Here is a 25,051-nt window from a genome sequence, read left to right as displayed (position 1 = left end):
TGGGTGGCTCAGTCGGTTGAGCTTCCAACTTCGGCTCAGGTCATGACCTCATGGTCTGTGAGATCGAGCCCCGTGTCGGGCTCTGTGCTGACAGCTCGGAGCCTGGAGCCTGCTTCAGATTCTGTGTCTCCCTCTCTCTCTCTGACCCTCCCCTGCTCATGCTCTGTTTCTCTCTGCCTCAAAAATAAATAAACATTTAAAAAAACTTTTTTTAAATAAACAAACAGAACAGATTCGTGCTCACACGTCAGACTGGGTCCCCTGGCTGAGTACCCTGAAGATGCTCATTCTGTGTTGAGCCTTCAAGGTCATTATAGATCTGAGGTCCATGGGTGGATCACAGAAGTGTTAGAGCAGAGCAAGACAGAGTGGTGTCATAGGGAGATGACTGAGGCATGCATGGTTGTCATGGACCTGAAATGTACGATGGTCCCCAGACTGTCTGCCCACTAGAGTCCTGTATGAGATCTCCAAAATGTTCCTGTCTTCACAGGAGTAGAATTGGAGTGAAAGGAGAAGAAAGAGGGTCATGGCATAGGCTAGGGTTAGGAAGGAGGCTATTTTGATGGCAGAGAGTTGAAAGGAGAAGCGAATACAGCCATAAAGCATGGGGCAATGGTTATAAAAGAATAGAAGGACATTTTACAAGTATCACTGGGAAATGTGGGCCTCCTTCGTGGTATCCCGAAGACACAAGAGAACTCATTGACACATTACTTGTGTGGTTACTCTGTTCCTTTGACCACGAAACTGCTCAAGGACTATCCCATGGGATCAGCATATTATGAGCACTACCTTCTCCTGGAAAGAGGGGTTAGGAATCTTGGCTCAACCACTCTGTGGGAGGCACAAGGTTAATTCTCCCAGTTTCTCCAACTGTAAAACTGTGCTAGGTCAGACTCAAGGAGACCTACCAGCTTCCCATTCTGGACCTGTTCTTCTACTGATGCAGCCCAAGAGTGATAAGGGACCAGCAATCACACTCCATCCACTCACTGCTGATTGGTGCCGAGCCCAGATTCTCACACTGCTGCCAGGGGTCTTGGCCTCCTCTCCATGCCTATGCAGCAAGATTTTGAGGCCCAGGTGGAGGACCTTCCATTTCTTCATAGCAGGAGCAGTTAGCACATTTGGGGGTGACGTATAGGGAGAATGAAATGGATTTGGGTTTGAATAGGCAGAAGGAGGGGCCCGTCAGCTCACAGCCTTTCATCCAGTCCATCTCGTTAGGCATTCAGTGCTGAAAGCAACTTAGCTGGAAGGCTGGCAGTCATGAGCTATCGAGCTATCGTTGAACAGGATTATTTTGTGGTTCTGCTCCCAGGAACCAAAGGTAACGGTAGCCAAAAGCCACAGGCTTGGGAATCGTGAGATAAGAGGTTGAGCACAAATCAGATTCTCCCACACCCTAGCTAATGACCTTGGGCAAGACATTTCACCCATCCATTTTCCGAGGCTTCACTTTGCCACTCATAAATGTCAGACTGATCTAAGTTAGTGTTTCTCAACTCTGACTGCCCACTTGAATCACTCAGATGGGTTTTTAAAAATAGCAGTGCCTAGGCCACATCTCCAGAAATGCTGACTTACTTGCTTCCTAGTGCAGCCCAGTCATAGACATTCTTTTAAATTCTCCAAGTGATTCTAATTGGGCCCAGTGTTGGGAACCATACACCTAGACTGGTGCTTCTCAAACTTGAATGTGTGTATGAATTGCCTGGGGATATTGATAAAATTTAGATTCTGTCTCAACTAGGTTGAAAGCCTACGGTTCTGCCTGTCTAATGTGCTCCCTAGTGGAGCTCCTGCTGGTCCCAGGAAAACACTTGGAGTGGCGGCCTGCTTCCCTACTCTGAGACGCTGAAAACTGATTGACTAGAGGCCAGAGGCTATAACAAACCCACAAGCATCTTTTTTTCTTTTTTTGTTCTTTTTTTGGTCGTCTCTTTTCTTTTCCTCCTCCCAACCCCCAGAACAGTGAATTTTTTAAAGTTTAAATTTGAATTCCTTGACATCATTTAGAAACTGGGATACTCTCAGAGAGGGAAGGAGGCAAACCATAAGAGACTCTTAAATACTGAGAACAAACTGAGGGTGGATGGGGGGGTGGGGTGGGGAGAGGGGAAAGTGGGTGATGGGCATTGAGGAGGGCACCTGTTGGGATGAGCACTGGGTGTTGTATGGAAACCAATTGGACAACAAATTGTATAAAAAAATAAATAAAAATAAAATAAAGTAAAACATATATTGATCGTTGAAAAAAAAAAAAGAAACTGGGATATTCTACATAGCCTAGATGCTTGGCTTCGCTTTGAAAACTGGAAGATCTGTAGCTCAGGGCCCTCATGTGACAGCAGTCAGCTGGAGCCCAGTGGTTGCTGCCCCTCTATGGGAATTTGTTCTTCGCTGGCCACCAGCATCCCCACATTGTCAAATTTACTCATTTACACCTGGTTCCAGCAAGCTTTGTCCTGATTGTAAGACTGCATGAAAAGAAACAACAGCCTAAGGATGATGAATGCCTGTGAGGTAAGTCCATCTCGAAGGAGTAAGTTCATGGCCACCATTTTGCATTCCTATCAGCAGTGTGAGAGAGTTCCAGTTGCTCCATACCCTCACCAACACTTGATATTATCTTCTTTTTAAATTTAGCCTTTCCATAGGTGTGCAGTTTTATCTCATTGTTTCAATTTACATTTCCTCAATAACTAATGGTGTTGAACATTTTTATGTTCTTATTTGCCATCCATATATTTTCTTTTTCTTTTTTCCCCCATTCATGATTTTATTTTTTTTATTTTTTTATTTTTTTTTTGCTTTAAACAATTTTTTTAATCTTATTTTTTAAAATTTACATCCAAGTTAGTTAGCATATAGTGCAACAATAATTTCAGGAGTAGATTCCTTAGTGCCCCTTACCCATTTAGCCCACCCCCCTTCCCACAACCCTTCCAGTAACCCTCAGTTTGTTCTCCATATTTATGAGTCTCTTCTGTTTTGTACCCCTCCTTGTTTTTATATTATTTTTGTTTCCCTTTCCTTATGTTCATCTGTTTTGTCTCTTAAAGTCCTCATATGAGTGAAGTCATATGATTTTTGTCTTTCTCCGACTAATTTCACTTAGCGTAATGCCCTCCAGTTCTATCCACGTAGTTGCAGATGGCAAGATTTCATTCTCTTTTTTTTTCAATATATGAAGTTTATTGTCAAATTGGTTTCCATACAGCACCCAGTGCTCATCCCAATAGGTGCCCTCCTCAGTACCCATCACCCACCATCCCCTCCTTCCCACCCAAGATTTCATTCTTTTTGATTGCCGAGTAATACTCCATTGTATGTATATATACACCATATCTTCTTTATCCATTCATCCATCAATGGACATTTGGGCTCTTTCCATATTTTGGCTATTGTTGAGAGGGCTGCTATAAACATGGGGGTGCATGTGTCCCTTTGAAACAGCACACCTGTATCCCTTGGATAAATGCCTAGTAGTGCAATTGCTGGGTCATAGGGTAGTTCTCTTTTTAGTTTTTTGAGGAACCTCCATACTGTTTTCCAGAGTGGCTGCACCAGTTTGCATTCCCAACCATCCATATATTTTCTGAATGAAAGTATCTTTATAAACTTTTTGCTCCATTTGATTAGGTTATTTACCTTCTTATCACTGAGTTATAAAAGGGTTTTTTTTATGTTCTGGATACAAGTATCAGATACATGGTTTTCACGTATTATTTCCAAGTCTGCAGTTTCTTTTTCATTCTCTTGTTAGGTTTATTGGGGTGGGGGGGGAGCAAGGCTATCAGCAAAGAGATCAGTAGGATAAGGGGGAATGAGCTTTGCATACACATGAGAGAGCAGAAACCAGTCTTTACATACCAGAGAAGTCAGTGATCATGGGGCTAAAATTGATAGATATGGTAGGGGTAGGAGAGGGAGAGAAATGTAGAATAGAAACAGCGAGCAATAGGGAGCCATGAAGGGAATCTTGAGCCTGGGGATGGCAAAACAATATTGGAAACTCTACCTTGGGGGGTAGCACAAGAAGGACAGGGAGAAGAAAAGGCAAAAGGCGGGGAGGCCAGCTTGAATGGCAATAGGGAACATGAAGCGTGAGACTGTGGACTGTGATCTTGGCAAATGAGAAGTGAAGGAATACAGTGAATCACGTGGTATTTTCAAGTAAGGAAAGAGAAAGCATCTTGACGAATTGAATACGAAGGATAAAACTAAGGGAGAGACAATTATTATAGAAAAATGAATAGATAGAGGGATCTGAGAGATGATGTAGTTCTACTCCTCATTTTACCGTGGAGAACCTAAGGCCCAAAGAGGAGCAGTGATTTTACCAAGGTCACATAGCGAGTTAGCCGCAGAGTCAGAGGCCATCCAGATCACTGGGGGCAGACCTCGCTGCCACCATTACCTTAACCCTAACTGGGAATTCAGGGCTCTAATCTGGAAGCATCTCCCTTCCAGAAACTTGCTGGACAAAAGCATCTACACTTACTTCTCCCCTCCTTGCTCTTACCCACCACCCCGACTTTAAGAAGCAAGTGTTGCCCTGCGTGCTTTCTTCCCCCACCTACATACTTTTTCCTTCTTTGACCTGACAGTCACAGCACTGGAAGTTTTTATGATGGAAGCCTACTCTGTCCTGGTTGGGGCAAGTATCAAATTAGAACTACAGCTACATCTATCTCCACGGACATATCTCCAATCCTAATGTTGACAAAGAGGGAAAAAAGAAGTTGCACGATGCTATCATCTTGTTTAAGTATCAAAATCTGCAGAAGAAATTCTTTGCAATGATTACGGGTACATGGACATGTACTAAAAGCACGAAACCGCTGAATTAATGAAAGTAATTAACTTTACGGAGAGAGAGGGGGAGGGAAATGCGACTAGGAGAGAACTACCAGGGGACCCTACTTGTGTCTGCAACGTTTTTTTTTAAGTAAGAGAATAAAATAAAGATATTCTGAAGCTAATACGGTATAATGTTCAAAACATGCTAAAGCTAGACGGTTGGTTTATTGTTCCGATATTCTCTATTATGAGTAAGTTCGAAATGCCCCACAAGCTTTTTAAAGTTCAAATACGAAGCATCATTTACTATTGGCAGCATTCTCCCTCAATTTCCTATTATTATACTCATGATTCACGTCTACCAAAAATGTTGAAAGTTAAAACCACCAATGATCAACGTAGGCAAATGTTCTCTCTCACATCCTCCGTTTCAGAGTGTAAGGCTGCCAAATTTCTTCAAGAATGCGTTGAAGATAAGGGGGCAGTGCTAGAAGCTTTTAGATTGATGAACTTTGACATGACTTGCTCCGGGCTCCTAAGGGAGCAACTATAATTTATTAAACTGTGGCAAGAATACCCAAGGGTCCAGGAAGTCAGACAAGACGGCAATTGACCAGAACCAGCATGTGCAATCGGGAGATCTTTGTAAGGAAATGAGAAACGTCACAGGGAACAGACGCTTCAGGCGGAGCCCATGTGTGAGAATACATATCACCTGGGGTCGCCAGAGCCAACACTCCTCACTGTGTGACACCCCAGCAAGCCGGCGAGGCATCGGTCCAGAGCTCAGTGCTACCAAGAGCCTTCTCCTTTCCTGCCTCCCTCACCCTGAGGACTGTTGGCCCTTGCTCTTTGCTCCCCCTTAAACAGCTGTAATGGCAGAAGCAGCCAGAAACAGGACCACTGTGGAGCCAGGAGTTAGGGACAAGGGTTGTGGGAATAATCTTTTCTAGTGAACAAGAAAACAGCCCACAATTACTGAGGGGTTATCAGAACCCAGCCCCTGTACTTAACCCATGAGATGAGTTACCTGATTTAATCCTCACCAAAAATTCCATATGATAGATAGTACCATTAGATCCAGGTTACAGATAGGAAACTAAGGTTTGAAGAGTGTAAGAGACTTGCCCAAAGTCACAGAACCACAGAGTCGCTCCAGGATGTGTCGCATACCTTGTTCCATGTCTCCAGGATACAAGGGGGGCCGAAAAGGCGATGTTTATATCAACAGTCCTCAGACCTACAACAGCCATAGCATCCTCCCTAGGGAAAGTCCCCGACAAGCACAGAAAACAGTTTGGAAAATGGCACGAAAAGCCTCAATAAAGTAAATAGCAGGTTGACTCTTGGTGAACTAGTGGATTCAGGATCCCAACCACTTACTGATGCCACAATTCAGGTGAAACAATAAAATAACTGGCCAATAAGGTCGTAAGAACTCTGAGGATGCTTTCTTCAGTGTCGGTTGGTTGGTTGGTTGGTTGGTTGGTTGGTTGGTTGGTTTGGGGCCACGGAACTCTTGTACCTGAAATCTTGGGCTGAGGACAGGGTGTCAGACAGAGGCAGGGCTGCTCCAGCTGAACCTGAGGGTCGGAGAGCAGGAGCAGAGCTCCCTAGGGCTCCTTTGCAGGCCGAGCCTACAACGCCTCATCTTATAGATGAGCAAACAAAGACCTAGAGAGAGAGCTTGGTACGTTAGGGTCATAGAAATGTAATTAATATGTGCTTAATTTCTTGTGCTTAATTAACCGTGTGCCAGGTCGGTTTAAGTGTTTCACATGTAGGCTTAATCCCTACCATAGCTCTATGGGGAATGCATAATTATATCATAAACCTATAGACAAGGAAACTGAAACAGAGAGGTTGAGTAAATTGCTAAGGCAAGTCAAAGAACCAAGATCGAACCCGGACGCTTTGGCCTCAAAAACCAGGCGATTAACCATGATGATGCCTGCCCAGTTAAAGGTAGGCTGAGTCAGATCTAGATCACTGGCTTGCGGACCAGTGATCCTTTCTGTGCCCCCACACTCCGTTCACTGTCTGTTCCCATGGGGTACAATGGCAGCAGGACTTAGGGGAAGGATCCGAACAGTTTATAAACCTTAGAAGTCTGGAGAAACAAAATGTTTTCACAGCTAAAGATCATGTCTTTTGTGCTACGGGCATCATTTGGGAATTTGTTTGCCTTGGCTCGGGGTCCTCCTGGGCTCCCCTTCCAAGGAATCACGTGGTACTTCTGGAAGACATGGAATCCTAACAAGGGTTAGGAATGATTCCTTGGCATGGTGCTCTCTTATCTCCCAAGTAAGTCCTCCCTGACTCTGCCAGCTTCCCACAAAGCTGCCACACATCCTGATAAATGCCATACCCCAGATGGCAGGGCCCCACCTTGGCCTTGCTCTGAAAAGAAGCAAGAAGCTTGCGTTAGGGTGACTTAACCACACTGGTTGCCTGGGACTGTCCTGCTTTTAGCACTGACTGCATCCTGAGAAAGTCCTCGGGCCCAGGCAAACTCGGATGGTTGGTCACCTAATGTCAAGTCTCAGATGACTTGACAATTTCACAGAGCAACAACTCTCCATCGTCTCAAGATGTACCAAGAAAGGGGGGGGGGGGGGGGGGAAGAAAGAGGGAAAGAAAGAAAGAAAGAAAGAAAGAGAAAGAAAGAATGAGAAAGAAAGAAAGAAAGAAAGAAAGAAAGAAAGAAAGAAAGAAAAAGAGAGAAAGAAAGAATGAGAAAGAAAGAAAGAAAGAAAGAAAGAAAAGAAAAGAAAAGAAAGAGAGAGAGAGAGAAAGAAAAAGAAAGAAAGAAATCAGGGGCACCTGGGTGGCTCAGTCGGTTAAGTGTTTGACTCTTGATTTCTCTTCAGATCATGAGCTCGAGTTTGTGAATTTGAGCCCCACATCGGGCTCTGCCATGACAGTGCAGAGCCTGCTTGGAATTCTCAATCTCTCTCTCTCTCTCTCTCTCTATCTATCTATCTCTGCCCCTCCCCCCAGTTCTCTCTCTCTCTCAAAGTAAATAAACAAACTTAAAAAAATATATCACTCTGTAATAGGTAGGAGGCAGGAAATTGCCTGTTTTTCTCAGGTAACAGCGACCCTGATGAAAATAGGGTTGTGGGACGGAGGCCAAATTTGTGACCACTCATGGGCCCCAGAGACTCACTGCCTGAGGTTTCTTCCTGACCTAGGGAATCCTGGGAAGAAAGGATGGAAGGGGTTAGTCACACCCTGCAAGCCAAGAGCAGCACTGGCTCCCCACAGAGTGAGCTCAAAGCCTCGCCCTTCAGGAAAAGTAGAAGCTTCCCAGGCTCAACTCCTTTCTCACAAAACCCGAACAGCAAATACTGAATGAGGGACGGAGGGGAGAGAGCCAGAAAGCACGGCCATCTCCCCGTCTTGGGAAAAGCAGCTTCCCCAACCCAGCAGATCCCTGAGCCTTCACTGGACCAACCACCTCAGCCAAGCCACGGGCCCGGGCCCCCCAGGAGACTCACCTGGGCCCCAGGACAGACTCGGCTCCCCAGGAATACAGAAGCAGCCACCCATGTGTGCATCATCATCCCCAGGCCAAAGTCCCTGGGAACACCAGCCAGAAGAGCTGGGAGGGGACAGCCTCCCAACGGTGTCCCTCCTCCCGCCTCCTCCCTGGCACAAGAAGGACCAAAACCCAGTTCAGTGCACAAAGCAGCCTTTGATATCCAGCTGCAGCAGGAGGCCCAGGGAGGGTGGGAGGGGCAGCCCAGCCCTCAGGACCCATAGTCCTTGCTCTGTCAGGCCTCTGACCAGGGAGCAGAGCTCCTCCCTGCCTCTCTGCAGATTGCTCCATGCCTAGCAGGCTCTGGCACATTCCTCACATTCTAGGATTGAGATACACAGTTTGGTTCCTGTGGGGGAGGCCAGGGTGGGGGAGGAGGGCAGGGAGCATCCCAGGAATCAAGGCTGCTGTGCTTGTTTTCCCCCTGGCTGTCTTGGCCCTCACGGACTTGCCTGCCAATGAGCAAGTGATCCCCACCCGGCCTCTCTCTGCAAGCACCTCCCTGAGCGATCTGGGCGACACCGGAGCTGTGGGCGCAGCGTCTCACTTCGGCCCCAGCAGCATCAGGGAGCCAACCCCTCATCGGGGGGCAGGGGGTGCGTGCAGAACCCCAGCCCCTGCTCCTAAAGTCAGGAGGAATCTGGGAAATCGCCTGATGGAGCCCAGCACCTTACAGATGAGAGGACAGAGGACCAGGTATGGTAAAGTTACAGGTATGCACAAAAACCTGCTCCCACCAGACCAGCCTCTTTTCCTTTGGGGACAAAGCGGAGTTTGCAGCCGATACAGAATCAGATACAATACAGAAAACCTTCCATGACATCTTCCCAAGGAGGCCGAAAAAATATGGTTCAATGTCAACAAGATCGGCAGAGACACGACTGACCTAACATCCAAGCCCAAGGCTTGCTAATTACTTATTATTTTCTTAATGCCTCGCACAAAGTTCAGTGGTGAGTGACCATAAGAGGGAGGAGGTGCGGCCGAGAGGAGGCAGCATCCTAACCACTGGCGTGCGGGCTCCGTGCAGGCCGAGCGGGAGGTCAACCTCACGAGCATTTTAAGGAGGGAGGTGGCCTGGCCGTGTTTATATTCTGGGAGGGGCACGGGGGTGACAGTGTGCAGGCTAGCCCGGGGCTCAGTCTCACTGGTGTGGTCACGAGTATCTACTGCACACATCAGCTCAGCCCCAGGTGGCAGGGTCGGGCTTCGGTTTCAATGCTGACTCATCTTGACTCATAGTCAACTGACTTTGCCACGGGCCAGCCACTCACCATATATTACCTCATTTAAATCCCGTAGCAGCCCCATAACGTAGGCACTACCAGCTCTCTTCTGTAAGTGAGGAAACTCATAAAGAGGGGTGGATAACTTGTCCAAAGCCCCACCATCTATGAATGTCAGATTCAGGACTGGAGCCAGATCTAATCGATTCCACAGCTGAGGAGCTTCATTTCTCCAATACACGAGCTCCTTCCACAACTACAATGAAAAATGATTAGATGATCTGATAGGGAACCCTCAGAGCTTTCTGGCCACGATAGAAGGCCCAAGAGAAGAGGGCTGAGGCGGGGGCAGGGAGGCCAGAGGGACAGGGTCTCTCGGATCACAGTGCTACCGTGGGGCATGTTGTCTCTGTGCACATCTGTGTAAAGTATCCACTTCCCATAATGTCCCATGCCTTCTCCTTCATCAAAGCAGTGTTTTAGCGTTTTAGCAGTGTTCTCTTGGGCCTAAGATAAAAGAACAAGAGTTTCTTTAGAAAGTTGTCACTCAAGGGGCGCCTGGGTGGCTCAGTCGGTTAAGCGTCTGACTTCAGCTCAGGTCGTGATCTCACGGTTTCTGAGTTTGAGCCCCGCATCGGGTTTTGTGCTGACAGCTCGGAGCCTGACGCCTGCTTTGGATTCTGTGTCTCCCTCTCTCTGTTCCTCCCCTACTCGCACTCTGTCTCTCTCTCTCTTTCAAAAATAAAGATTAAAAAAAAAAATTAAGAAAAAAAGAAAGTTGTCACTCAAACTTTGGGAGGTACATGAGAATCAGACAGTGAAAAGAAACCATGGTTTAACTTGCACATGACGACAAATGCTCAGACTTATCATTTCTCCTCGACTTGCCTACATGCCATTCTTACACAAGTGCAACAACAGTGATCAGAAATTGTAAATGACCAAGACTAACCAAAGGAAGCCCGTCTGTCCCAGATGACACCCTGTGGCAGGTAGCTGAGACACACATTTTGGCAAGTCCATTCTGGAAAAAGTCATTGCTTCTCTTGAGATGCAAGAAACTAGCGGTCTTCTGTGTCTGGGTAACTCAAATGAATGAACCTGAACAAAGGGCTTTCCAGACAGAGAGAGCAGCAGGTGCAAAGGCCCTGAGGCTGGACATGGGTGGCAAGTGAAAGGAAAAGTCTGTGTGGTCGGAGTCCATGAGGCAGGGCAGGGTATAGAGATGAGGTTAGAGAAAGCAGCTGGAGGCCAGATTGCATAGGACCTTGAAGGCCATCAAAGGACTTAAGCTTCTCCTGCGAGTGACATGGGAGACAACGGAGGATACTAAATAGAGGAGTCTCATGATGGACTTATGCTTTTAAAGGGTCACCCTGGCTTCTCCTTGAAAAACAGGCTAGAGCTGGGATTCCAGGTATGCAGCAATTATAACATCCAGGAGAGAGATAATGATGGCTGGAACCAGAATGACAGGGTAAGAGAAGCTTAGGAATTAGACGCGTATTTCAGAGTGAAGAGTATATTAACCAAGGTTCTCCGGGGAAGCAGAATCAATAAGGTATAAATATATCTGTGGTGTGAGAAAACGCACTGCCCCATCTAAGAAGCCCCTGCTAGGCTCCAGGCAATGAGGAGTGAGGTGCCATGTTCCTCTGGCGTATGGCCAGACATTCTGATTTGTCATGGAAACCAGACATCGAGATTGTCAGGTGAAGTTCCCAAACTTTTTAATGGTCACAAACTAGGCTTGCTTCAGCAGCCCATGTACTAAAATTGGAAGGATACAGAGATTGGCATGGCCCCTATGCAAGGATGACACACAAATTCGCGTGTTTTGAGGATTGCGTGGGATCGTTGAATCATTATGTTGTTCACTGGAAACTGATATAACACTGTAAGTATTAAAAAAATTAGTGTTCCCAAACCAAGTCAGAAAATCTTCCAAAGCACCGTGCATAGGCCAGCACTTTGGAGCAGACAAACATCATGGCTGCCAGCCAAATCCAACCCACGAGCAGCCAGTTGGACCCTTCTGAGGTAAAACTGAATTTGTTTCCCTCGGGAAACTTACAATCTAGTCGGGATAATAAGATATGCACTTGGGAACTATATAATTCAAGAGAAAAACCAAAAGACTGTGTCAAGGGTGGCATTCCGCCCCCTCCAAAAGATGATATACTGCAGACTTAACCCCCCCCAGTGCCTCAGAATGTGACTTTATTTCAAATTAGGATTGTTGTAGATATAATGATTTAAGTTGAGTTCATTCTGGAGTAGGGTCGGCCCCTAAGCCAATATGACTGGTGTCCTTATAAAAAGAACACCCCGTGAAGACATCACAAGCAGAAGCGTCTGCAACAACGAGGGGAGTAGAGTTACGCATCCACAAGCCCAGGACCGCCCGGGATTTGCCAACAAACCACCAGAGGCCAGAAAGAAGCAAGGGACGATTCTCCCTGCAGGCTTCAGAGGGGGCATAGCCACACAGACCCCTTGATTTGGGACTTCCAGCCCTCAGAACTATGAGACGATAACATTTCTGTTGTGTTAAGCCACCCAGTTTGGGCAGCTTGTTAGGACAGCCTCCACTCCGGTGTGTTCGTACCTCTCAGAGGTCAGTTTGGGCATTCACTTTGTGGTCAGAAGACCAAAGTTCGAATCCTGGCTCTGCCATTTTCAAGTTGTATATTGTTTGGCATAGTCCCTCCTTTCTCAATAACAACGATCGTAATAGTTACATAGAGATCACAAAAAAAGTTCTCCCTCGTAAAACGGTTGTGAGGACTTAAAACGGGGTTTATAGGTGGGTTGTTTACTTGTGCAAATCTTGCACGTGCACATGTGTGTGCATGATCACTGTTACGCTAGTGTTTGGCATGTTTTCCGTGCGTCTAGACTCTGAGGAGGAAGGGGCATCGTTGGTGAATAGAATGTGCCTATCAGCCGTGATAGAGACAAAATCTCAGAGTTCCAATTAGAAAGTCTACAAGGAAATGCATCCAAGTGAAACTAGGTCTTGCTGTCTTCAGATCATCGGGAAGATTCCTTTCATTACCTCAGACAAAGGCATCCAGCCTAGCCACCCTTGCTGTATTTCTCTCCTTACTCCTTGGCTTGCCGACATTTTCGATAGACACGAATTTTGCAAGCAGTTTACTTAAGAAAGAAGAATGAAATCCCACGGTCAACCGTTTTTGTCATTATGATAGTTGGCCTTTGTGATCTAGCGAATCTGTTGCAAGCAAAAGGAGGGGCACCTGGGTGACTCGGTCGGTTAAGCACCCGACTCTTGATTTTGACTCAGAGCATGATTTCACAGTCGTGAGATCAAGCCCCAGTCAGGCTCCAAGCTGAGTGTGGAGCCTGCTTGAGATTCTCTCTCCTTCTCTCTCTGCCCCTCCCCCACTTATGCTTGAGCACATGCACATGTGTGCATGTGCTCTCTCTGTGTCAAGAAAAAAATTAAAATAAAAAAAAGGAAATGTGTGTCTCTTTCCTTTTCTAGGTGTTTTGTTTTGGGTTTGGGGTTTTGTTTTAGAGAGGGTGTGTGCATGCATGAGCAGAGGAGAGGCAGAGAGAGAGAGAGAGAGAGAGAGAGAGAGAGAGCCAAACAGGCTCCATGCTGTCAGTGTAGAGCCCGATGTGGGGCTTGATCCCACAAATGGTGAGATCATGACCTGAGCTGAAATCAAGAGCCAGACCCTTAATGGACTGAGCCACCCAGGTACCCATCTAGGTGTTTTCATTGATAAATTTCATTGGGTGACCTTGGAAAAGTCAGCCATTTTTCCTTTGGTGCTTTCCTTGCATTCCTTATGTAATGTTGCTTTGGGTCCCCACCCATTCGGGTCTTGTTCCCGTGATGACTTTGTTCAAGTTCCTTTGGAAGTGGAGTCCCCAGATCTCCAGCCAGCTGTCTAGGACAGCTACGTATTCTGTACACAGCTCTGAGGCCCTGTCCCCTCCTTTGTTTCATGTATTGTACTTCTGTTAATAGAACCCAAGCTTACATCAGCCAAAAGGAGTCATAAGGGTAGCTCATATTCTATGCATTTAGAGAGATTTATCAAAATTCAGATGCCTAGATCTTACCCAGGCCTAGTGAATCAGAATCTCTGACTAGACCCATTCCAGGTAATTCTGATGTGCATTCGGATGTCAGCAAATAATTCTCCAGGGGTTTCTTTTGCAGGGATAAGGGACAGGCCCAAGTGTAAATTTCAGGGATCTAAATGTCCCCTCAGGTCTCCTCTTCATCTCTGATATACATCAAAGTTAATTAAAAGCCTTAACCACAAGGGGGCAGCACATGCAGGAAGTCTAGCTCTTCCAATGAAGACTGCAAGAGGGTCCCTTTCATCTGCAAGTTTCAGCATCCATAAATAACCAAAAAAAAAAAAAAAAAAAAAAAAGACTTACAGTTGTTCAGGGGTTCTCTATTGATTAAATCCTCAATCTTAATAACACAGCAGTTGGACGCGCCATTTTATAAGCAATGAAAGGGTTGTGTGAGCGAAGTCAGGTGACTTCTCCAAGGTCTTGCAGCTAGCAATTCATAGAGATGGCTTTTCTCAAACATTCCAGCCAGCAGCAGCACATACTGGAGGCTTCACCACTTAAGACAGCCGGGAGGATATAAACCAGACACGTATCCACAGCATCCCAACCCCCAACCCCTCCCTCAAGCAACATCTGTGCAGTAATAAAGATCAGAATAATCTTAACCTCCACAGAACCACATATGCCCAGAGGTTGAGCAAACAAGCAAAACAAATTTATCATACTTGCACTTCACTTAAAAGGTTTCAACAATACGTGAACATCCAGGGAAAGCAGGAAAGGAAACCATTTACATACAATGGACCAGGGCTTCTCATACTGGAATATGGACATTAATGATCTGGCATCTGGGAAGAATAACACCCCCCAAAGATGTCTTAGTCCCCAGAACCTGTGACTATGTTACCTTACGTGGCTAGAGGGACTTGGTGGATAGGTTTAAGTTAAGGAATTTGAGGAAGGGACGTTGTTTGGGTTGACCAGACGTAATCACAAGGGAAGTACGAAGGTCAGACTCAGAAGAAGATGTGACAAGTAACCCAGAAGCCAGAGGTCAGAATCAGAGAAAGCAATTTAAAGATACTGCTGCCATGCTGGTTGTAGATGGAAGATGGGGCCATGAGACGGGGAATGTGGGAAGCCAAAAGACATGGGACGGATTCTCCCCTAGAACTTCCAAGAGGAACACGGCCCTGATTTTAGCCCAGGGAGACCCGCTTCGGACCTCCGACCTCCAGAACTCTGAGACTAGAAAGCTGTGTTATTTGAAGCCCCTAAGTTCGTCATTTGTTACAGCAGCCAGAGGAAACGAAAACACCTGGGAACTGGCAAGATGCAGGTCCTGATCCTGGGTCCACGAAGGGGTGAGAAGTTCCAGTGGGGCTTGCCTGCGGTGCCTGTGTGCTGCTCTTTGGACCACACTTGGAGAGTCGAAGCCGTCAGAACTCTCCCGCAGCTGGTCCTTCAAAGTCTGGACACTTCACTTAGCACGGGATGGGAGCACGACCTCACGGACCCCTCAGTTCCTCACCTCTGACTCCCCAGGCGTCTTCCCACCTATTCCTTTTATTCCTATTTCTGCCCCCTGTTTATTTACTTTGGAGATTGTAGTCCTAAATCGGAGTGTTCACGTTCCTGCTGCCCCCTTCCCACCGTGCAACACGGTGCCTGGCATGGGATAGGCACTCTTAAGTGAATGAGTGAATGAATGAATGAATGAACGGATGAACTAAAAAATCATGGAAACTCTTAGTTGTTTTCCAAAAAGCTGCCTGACCAAATCTCTCGCAACTTGTATTGGCACAACTGAGTTTGTTTTAAGCTACGTAATCCAAACGTAGCTTGGACTGAACCCAGGAGCTTAATTTTCTCAGGCTGGGCTCTATGTTCCAAGCAGATGAAACGAATCTGCACATCGATTCTTCCTCCCCCAATTTGAAAAGCCTGCTGCAGCAGGTCAGTGCCCAAGAGGCAGACTCTGAGAAGAAGATTCGCAGGCAGGAAGCGTATGGCGTTCTGCTCACAGGATCCCTGGGGGGGGGGGGGGGGGGGGGGGGGGGTGGAAAAACAGGACCAGGCAGAGGATGGAGTGGCCTGTGAAGCACACGCAACAGAGTCCTCGGCGGGTTCCTGCAGGGAGCTCGGGAGTAGGCAGGCCCTGCAGAGTCTTCCTGGGACAAGGGTACCTGATAATGACTAGTCACTGGACCAGCTACATCCTCGTAATGGCCAGTCATTGAGGGCAGGCTGACCCGGGGCGTGGGGAGGGAGGGTATGAACTGGAGAAGGCACTCTTCCGTTCTAGGCAAGCTCCAGAGAGGGACTCAGCTGAGAGCTGTCAACCACGAAAGCCGCCAGCCACTGGAGGACGGAGCGGGCCAGTCGTGATAGGTGGGGATCCAGGCAGACTCCACAACATGCACCACACATGCCTTCTGTTTCCTCAGGCACTGGGGGGAAAGCAGCTATTTAATCAAACTAAGCCCAGAATAGAGCTCTGCGTCACACCAATAAGACTAGAGAGGAGTAGACTAAAGATGCGGAAGGAAGAAGAACACTGATGTAGAAGAGTCCAGAAGGGGGGCGGGGGGCGCCTGGGTGGCTCAGTCAGTGAAGCAACCGACTTCGGCTGAGGTCCTGATCTCACAGTTCATGGGTTCGAGCCAGGCTTTGTGCTGACAGCTCGGAGCCTGGAGCCTGCTTCCAATTCTGTGTCTCCCTCTTCTCTGCCCCTCTCCCACCTGCACTCTGTCTCTCTCTCAAAAATAAATAAAACATTTAAAACTTTAAAGAAAAAAAAAAGAGTCCAGAAGGAGGAGAACTGGGATGGCCTTGAGAGTGTGCACGGCGTTCCTCTGAGGTGGCATGAAGAGTACGGAGGAATGAGCTGTGCATTTGGAGCAGCCCGTGGGTGAAGGCCACAGTATAACCAGGGAGGAGGAGAATAAAGGGGCCCACGGGGGTAGCATAGTGAGACGCTGATTGCCAAGGAATGAGAGGGCTGCTGGGCCCAGTGAGGGGCAGGCGGGGCGGCTGTTAAAATCTGCAGGGGCCCAGTCATGACAGTGTATGTCTCTCTTCCAGAAGCCTCAGGACAGAGCAGGGACAGCACACAACAGTTCAGAGCCGGCAAAGCAGGGGTGTCAGAGGGCTGGTGAGAGGGTCACTGAAATGGGCCACCTTGGAGTCAGGCTGGATGAGGAGGCCAAGGGGGATGAAAGGGGATAAGAAATCCCCGTGTCCCGAGGTCATACGGAAAAAATCCAGCAGCTGGGGGCGATTTCAGGGAGCGGGAAAGCGAAAAGGCGGAGCCTGCAGCGGAGAATTTCAGAGATGGCGTTTATAGTGGTGGAGGGTGAAACGGAGCCCATGTAGAGGGTGGTGAGGAAAGTACTGATCCGCAGGAAGGCCACCTATTCAGTTTGAAACGGTGTCATCACAGTGACAGTCCTATACATCTGGAAAAGTCGACACCACCTTCAAACCACTTTGCTCCTAACCAAAGCCCAGCGCCCTCCCTTGAAGGCAACCACAGGCCCTTTGCAGTATCCCATGAACTTTGGCTCTACATCCTAGACATGTGTATATGCGATCCCATTTCTGTAAGGAAGATTATATACACACATATGATCCTATATAGGATCATATTATATACGTTATCATATATACTCATTTACTCACTGCTTCTCTCTCTGCCCGGGACTTAGCCCACGTTGTGAGAATGACATCTCTTGACCTGGCCTGTTGCACTTGACTTGTGACTGTAGCTTTGGGTTGAAAAGATTGGAACTCTCGGGGCACCTGGGTGGCTCAGTCGGTTAAGCATCCAACTTTGGCTCAGGTCATGATCTCACAGTCCGTGAGATCGAGCCCCACATTGGGCTCTGTGCTGACAGCCCAGGGCCTGGAGCTGTGTCTCCCTCTCTCTCTGTGTCTCTTCTGTGTCTCCCTCTCTCTCTGCCCCTCCCGCACTCACACTCTGTCTCTCTATCTCTCAAAAATGAATGTTTAAAAAGATTAAAAAACGGGGCGCCTGGGTAGCTCAGTCGATTAAGCGTCCGACTTCGGCTCAGGTCACGATCTCGCAGTTTGTGAGTTCGAGCCCCGCACTGGGCTCTGTGCTGACAGTCCAGAGCCTGGAGCCTGCTTCGGATTCTGTGTCTCCCCCTCTCTCTGCCCCTCCCCCGCTCATATTCTCTGTGTGTGTCTCTCTCTCTCCTTCAAAAATACATAAACGTTAAAAAGAAATTGTAACTCTTGTGGAAGAGACTTTGTGAGGACAGCCCTGGCAGCAGCCTGTGAAAGGTGAGGCCACAGCCATGGGTAAAGCCAGCCCCGAAAGGGTTCCTCTTTCCTCTCGCTAGAGACAGAGCAAGCGAGTCCCAATGGCTGAGCCACATGGATTTCTAACATTTTCCTGTTTCTAGGTGAGAGTTTTTAGTCTCCCTTCCTGGAATCGAAACAAAGTTCAAAACAAATTTCTAAACAAAGGGATCCTCTGCTTCCCCAGATCTCGATTCCATTCCCTGAGAGGAACGAGCCAAGGTACTTCTCCTCTGACGACTTTCCCAGCAGAGCCCCGTGGCTTCCTCCCGCACCTTCCTGGTGGCCACCAATTGTTGTGAATATCCTCATGGGTGTAGATTTTTATTTCTATTAACCCTTTTCTTCATGTCCTCATAATTATGCAGGGAGAAAGAAGACTGTTTTCCCAATAGAAGTTATTCAAGACTTTTCGACGGTCTAGGGTTCAAGGGTCTCTCCTAAAAGCCAGCACCCAGCTGGGCAAGGTGAAAAGGATTCTAGACACATTCAAGCCTGACGCTGCCTCTGCTCAGCCTCTCAGCAGATGGTTCGAGGGCGGGGTGCATCCGCTATCAAGTGGGAAGTTCACTTCTACCTCCAGGGCTTGACAAAGTGGTTGCGAGGAGAAAATTAGAAAGATCCTTGGAAGCGTTTTGTTAATTGTGAGGTGCTGGGAAGCACGGAATGTGTTTCTTTAAACTGAGTCCACACAACTGGAGGGAGATTAATCGCAGCCTGGAATAAAGGGAAAGGAAACAGAAGCACGTCGCCTTCAAATGTGAAGTCACGCTGCTTTGAAAGCACTTGCATTCAGACCCTCACGAGACTGTGAAATGAAGAGGCAGGCTTAAATTCTTACTGCCTTTGCAAGAGAAGGCATGGAGACGGAGCAGGAAAGCCTGAAGCCTGTTCTCCTGGTCTTTATCTGCGTACTTCCCCGCAAGGAGATGGAAACAGGGACACAGGCCAGCCTCATTTAGCATCGTTGTAATTGGCCCAGAGGAAGGACCACACCCTGAAATCCTCGTGGCAACAGAGCTCACCCCACATTCCCAGGCAGGGAAATGCTGTCAGGAACAAACTGTGGGAAGGTCCAGCAGGGCTGCGTGAGAAGAGAGAGGATGGGCTTGTCGTATGGGTAGATGTAGGTGAATGATGATAACGGCAGTGAAAGAACATGGACCGCTTCATATGGACGCACTACACCTAGTATTTTAACGGATTTACTCATTAAACACACACAACCACCCAGACAGGTAGGTGCCGTCATTATCGCCATCTAAAGATGAAGAATTTGAAGGTCTGGGAAGCTGAGTAAATTTCCAAAGGTCACAGAGCTGGCAAGTGGTAGAGTTGGGACTCCGATCCCAGCAGACGGAATCCAGAGCCAGGCTGTTGACCGGGCACCACTGAGTTTGCCTAGTTTTTGCGTTTGGCAAAGAATAAGGCAATCTGCATTTACAGAACCCCAGAGTGGAAGCGATCCTGAGCATCAGTTGAGTGTTTCATTCAAAAGATACCGATTAAGCATGGATTACAAGCAGGCTCGCATCCAGGTTGGGGGAGGGGGGGGAGTAGCACAGTGGTACAGTGAACAGACAGGGTATATTCCTTCATGGAGCTAGCGAACTTTCCATTGGAGGAGAGAGAGAACAAGCAACAAATCAACTGGCAATGGAGGTGGAAGGGGGTAAGTAAAGCGGCAGAAAATGCAGGCACATAAGCTAATGGGCTTGAGAAATCCTTCATATCCCCAACTTGTCCAACGACCACCTTCTACACTTGGGGAAGGCGTTGCTCAAGACTCTACCATACCACGCCGCTCCCAATGATGGGTTTATTTTCCTATCATTGTCTAGCCCCTAGACCTCAGCACCAAGGAAAAGCAAACAAGTGCTCAAACACCCCCTTGTTGGTCCCAGGACACAAAGGACACTTCCATCCCTGCATTACACCCCAAGACCCAGGAAGAAACCCAGGCACGGCTCAGCCTGGACATGCACGGGCGTGTCCAGTAGGTGGCAGCAGCTAGCAGCCGTGCCCCCAGACCCGGACTCCCACCCAGTGCAGCCGCCCCGTGGGCCTGCACCGGGAAGGTCGAACTCCCCTATTTCATTTTGCTCATCTTGGAATACAAGACTCTAGAAGAGGACCGGGATTCATGAACCAGTCGCAGGGGCTCAGGCAGGGGCCTTTGGCTCCTGACACTGGCAAAAAGATGGATCCTGAGGCCTGTCACTGTTTCGAGCCTGGGCAGGATAGCTGCCCTGCAGAGCCCCAGCCCTGGGTGCTGCCCCTGCCCTGCCTCTCTGTGCTCCACGCCCTGTTTGGGCTCTCCAGCCATGGGCGTAGTCCGGGGTGTACGTGAGCTGGGGCTCCAGCCCTGCTCCTACCAGGCATTTGGGTCTGAGGGAGCTGCAGGATGCGGTGCTCATGCCCTCCCATCCTCCCCACTACCCTCTGCTCCTTCCTGCTCTGACCAGGGCCTACTAGTCCACTTGCTTTCAAAGCCAGAGTCTACAGCCCAGACTCAGAGGGGATGACAGAAGGAGAGACGGCACCTGACGATACAGAACTGGACTGCCTTTTCACCCCCCCGGTGATAAGTGAGGTTGGAAGATTGGAGTACTTAAAGGCAAATGGGGTGAAAAAAAAATGAAATGAAAAGTGTTTAAGTTGGAAACTATCCCCACTCTAAAGTGACATGATCTTATATGTCGAAAATCATAAGGAATCCAATTTTTAAAAACCATTAGAATAGAGGAGTTTAGCAAGGTTGCAGGATATAAGAACAATATACAAACATCAATTTTTTTCTCTGCATTAACGATGAACAATCCAAAAATGAAATTAAGAAAACAATTCAATTTACAATAGCATCAAAAATAATAAAATACTTAGAAATATGTTCAACAAAAGAAGGGCAAAACCTATACTCTGGGAGCTACAAAACATCATTGAAATAAATTATAGATCTCAGTGAAGGAAAACATTTCATGTTCATGGATTTGGAAGATTTAATACTATTAAGATGGCAAGACTCCCCAGACTAATCTAGATATTCAATGTAATCTCTATCAAAATCCCAGCAGCTTCTTTTCTAGAAACTGACAAGCTGACACTAACATCCATATAGAAACTTAGGAACCCAGCATAGCCAAACGGTCTTGAAAACAAAGGGTAGGGGAGCCTGGGTGGCTCAGTCGGTTAAGCGGCCGACTTCGGCTCAGGTCATGATCTCGCGGTCCGTGAGTTCGAGCCCCACGTCGGGCTCTGTGCTGACAGCTCAGAGCCTGGAGCCTGTTTCAGATTCTGTGTCTGCCTCTCTCTGACCCTCCCCCATTCATGCTCTGTCTCTCTCTGTCTCTAAAATAAATAAACATTAAAAAAAAATTAAAAAAAAAAAAAGAAAACAAAGGGTAAAGTTGTCAATTTTACACTTCTTGATTTCAAAACTTACTATAAAGGAATGGTAATCAAACAGTGCAGTACTGATATAAGGATAGATCATTGCAATAGAATTGAGAGTCCGGAAATAAACCCATGTCAATTGATTTTCCACAAGGGGACCAAATCAATGGAGGAAAAATTAGTCTTTCAACAAATGGTGCTGGGAGAACTGCATGGACACATGCAGAAGAATGAAGTTGGATCCTTACCTCGCACTATTACACAAATCAACTCACGGTAATGGAAATGTAGTATTGCCTTTAACTAATGAGGCTCTGATTCATTTTGGTAATGAGGCAGCTAGAGACCTTCTAGCTGCCTCTAGAAGAAAGTGTCAAATTTTGGCCCTTAAAGCAACTTGGGGAGAAAGAGCCCACACTTTCCCTGCTGCCCTGTCTTGGGCATCATATATATAATATCCCTCAACTGGCTCTGGGCATCCTCTCTCAAATATCAGAATGCCCAAGTTGCTGCTGAGACTGTGCTTGAGCTCCAGGGTAAGCTAAGGTGGTCACCAACCTCCCTGGCTGAGCAAAAATCATCACAGCCTTCTTTTACTGAGGGACCCCTCAACCACATTATATTCTCAAACCTCGGTAGAGTGAAGAGGTTGGGCAGGCCTGGCTTATTATTCTCCCTGCTTCCACAAAATATAAGACGACATGCTCTACATAGCCCTGGATTTTTTGTACCAACTGTATCAATCTACTATTTTCTAAGTCATCAACTCAGTTATAACCACAGCTCCAAATCCATGGGTAGGACTGGAACAACACTATTCGTACTTTAAAAAGACCCTATTGATCTTGGGGAGCTTGGGCCTTCAGAAGATACTAGGAACGTCCAGTCAGCTGGCAGGCAGATGATATAGCAATGTGAGTAGCCTAGAGAGAAACAGGCCCACTCCAATTTTCTGTCACTTTCCTAAACCTACAGAGACCATCTCACCCCGTCACTGAAAATGAATTCAGGCCCAAGGAGGGTGGGGGGGAGAGGGACGTCCGTGCAAGGCCTCAGCCCTGCCACTTTTGCACTTCCCCCTGGGATGTCCCCCTCATTCTTCATGGCTGAATCCTGGCTCATAATCTCATTTGATTCATAATACGATCATGCTCCCAAGTAAGTAGAGCCATCAGCAGCTCATCGGTGCAGAGCTGGCCTGAACAATTGCCGAGTAGGTTGAGTCCAGACGAAAAATGCCCCTCCTCATACCTGTTGCTCTTGAGAGACAAAGCAAAGCCCTTTCCTTAACCCCATCCTTTGTGAGACTACATCATCCCCACTTCCATAGGAAGTGTCGAAGAGGTTACCGTAAACATAAAGGTTAAAGAGGATCCATGAGATACAATTTCTTTACAGTTAGGCCATTTCAGCAAAAAGTCTAGGGGCAGGAGACACAACGTTGACGAACCATGAAGCAAGGCTGACTCTAGTCCGAAGGAAGCTTGTACAACTGTGACAACAAGCTCATTGTGAGTCATTAAGAAAAGCTAAGAATTGCTATGGGATGGGAAGTGGGGCTGGAGGAATGTCAGGGGGCTGGAGGAAAATAATCATAAACAATAGAGAACTTTATGCCCACCCTGGCAGGCATAAGCCAAGCTTGGCTAAAACTAACTTTGCTAGCCAAACTTGGCTCAAATTAACTTTCCTGCTGGTAGAATTAGCATAGAGGTAAAGAATTTTTCAAACCAGAAGTTCTTTTAGAAAATACCCAGTCTAGAGTGTATCTATATAGTTTTTAAAGCCTCATCTAGATTTTAAAAGGACATTATTTTTTTTTTAGTTCAGAATCATTGTTTTCTTTTTTTCTTTTTTTTTTAATTTTTCTTTTAACGTTTATTTATTTTTGAGACAGAGAGAGACAGAGCATGAATGGGGGAGGGTCAGAGAGAGGGAGACACAGAATCTGAAACAGGCTCCAGGCTCTGAGCTGTCAGCACAGAGCCTGACGCAGGGCTTGAACCCACGGACCGCGAAATCATGACCTGAGCTGAAGTCGGCCGCTTAACCGACTGAGCCACCCAGGCGCCCCCAGAATCATTGTTTTAAAAAGAAATGTAACTTGGAGCTCCATAATCAACAACAAAGAAAATCTTTATGAATCTTATTTACCCTCACAACAATCCGGTGAGGCAGCACTGCTATTGTTCCCTTTTTACAGATGAAGAAACTGAGGTACACAAGACTGAAGTACTTGCCAGGGTCACACAGAGAGGCTGCTGTTGTACAGCAGGGCACAAGAAGAGCTTCCTTGTTTAAAGCAGGGTAGAGGGCAGGGTTCAGAGCAAGGAAGGTGTCAGTATCCCGGCAAATGACCCTTCCCCACAGCTCACATGACCCTGTTTGAAAACGTCTGATAAGAAAATCAGGAGACAGAGGTTGAAAATGGTGGCGGCTGGGTCCTGGGTTTCTGGGCTGCCAGGTCAGGCCGGGGCACAGCTGAGGACTTCCATGCCGAGTGGGGCCCACGACGCAGAGGGCTCAGCTCTCACATGGAAAGCCCTCACCTACTTTGTAGGGCTCCTTGGCCTGGGAGCAAGCACGCCGAACGTCCTCCTGAAGTCACATCACAGACGGCACGACCCACGTACGTCACCAAGCCCTTTCCCTGGGGAGATGGTAATCATACTCTATTCCGTAACTCCGGCGTGAATTCACCTCCCAGCAGCTGTGAAGATTAACAAAGAGAACCCAGACCGCTACCCAGTTGGGGACCACAGCACTGGTCTGGACCATGACTCTGCACGTGGACCAGAAAAATACATGAGACCCTACGCTTACCTTCCTCACTTGTATCAAATGATGTCCAGGATACTGACCTTCCATGCCTTCGCTTATGGCAGGAGGTGGCTTAGATAAATAACCCACATTGGTCCATGGGGATGAAAGAAAGAAAGAAAACCAGAAGATAAACGGAATCACTAAAGGTTCAGGTAGAATAAAAATATGACAAAGATAATAAGGACAAATCCTTAGGGTCCAGAAACAAGCACGGAAATCAAAGCCCTGTGAATAAATGAGAGCAGGTGCCATGGTGACTCTGAGGTGTTAGTGAGAACATGAGTCCTTGGAGCTGGGGCTGGCCTTCTAATTCCCCTTCCTCCTTACTAAAGATGACTTTGGACCTAGGTCAAGCGGGGGAGCTGGAAAGGCGCTCCGTGCATAAAGCCTGAAGTCTGAAAGTGTTGCTATTTCATCAAAAAGGAATTAGAAAACTTCCTTCCACCTTCCAAGGACCCCCTAAAGAAGCTGTGTGTCTATCTGAGGCCTTGCATGGAAAAATCAAATACCCAGGCCTGCTCTGTAGGAAGATACAGGATCTGAATTTACCCTGAGGTCTGTAGGAATCCCAGTCAGGGGAGTTAGTGACAAAAACTAGCCCCTGGATGTTAATTCTCTAAGGAGATAACAGAAACAATCACAAAACTACTCTTTCACAGTGTAGGGTTAATGAGAAGCCTTTTTTTTTTTTTTTTTTTTTTTTTTTTTTATGTTAAAGAGTAGTTCAGAGTACTTTGTCCTTGAACAACATGGGTTTGAACTGCGCGGGTCCACTTACACACAGATTTTTTTGATAAATACAGGACAGTACTGTCCATGTATTTTCTCTTCCTTATGAGTTTCTTTTTTTTACTCAGTACGTTTAATGGGATGA

General features: G+C 47.2%; 1 protein-coding gene and 1 non-coding gene across 7 annotated transcripts in view; one reads left to right on the top strand and one right to left on the bottom strand.

The window, feature by feature from the left end:
* Positions 1 to 25,051, bottom strand: part of SH3TC2 (SH3 domain and tetratricopeptide repeats 2) — an 89,926-nt gene that overhangs the window by 43,785 nt on the left and 21,090 nt on the right. For 4 of the 6 annotated variants that reach the window (XR_006205651.1, XM_042949704.1, XM_042949718.1 and 1 more), the window contains exon 1: positions 8,310 to 8,454. The exons of the other annotated variants lie outside the window; for them this stretch is intronic. Coding sequence is in view for 3 of the 4 variants with exons in the window: in XM_042949704.1 (XP_042805638.1) it covers positions 8,310 to 8,361 (52 nt within the window). In the remaining variant the exon portion in view is untranslated. Of the gene's footprint in view, positions 1 to 8,309; positions 8,455 to 25,051 lie in introns of those variants that run through there. 6 annotated transcript variants of the gene reach the window in all.
* On the top strand, positions 11,323 to 11,426 carry LOC122202716. Its single transcript, XR_006194843.1, has one exon. It is a non-coding gene; the product is annotated as a U6 spliceosomal RNA (small nuclear RNA).

The sequence above is a fragment of the Panthera leo genome, chromosome A1, assembly GCF_018350215.1.
Source record: "Panthera leo isolate Ple1 chromosome A1, P.leo_Ple1_pat1.1, whole genome shotgun sequence".
Taxonomy (NCBI): Eukaryota; Metazoa; Chordata; class Mammalia; order Carnivora; family Felidae; genus Panthera; species Panthera leo.
This window is presented reverse-complemented; position numbering and strand designations above follow the sequence as displayed.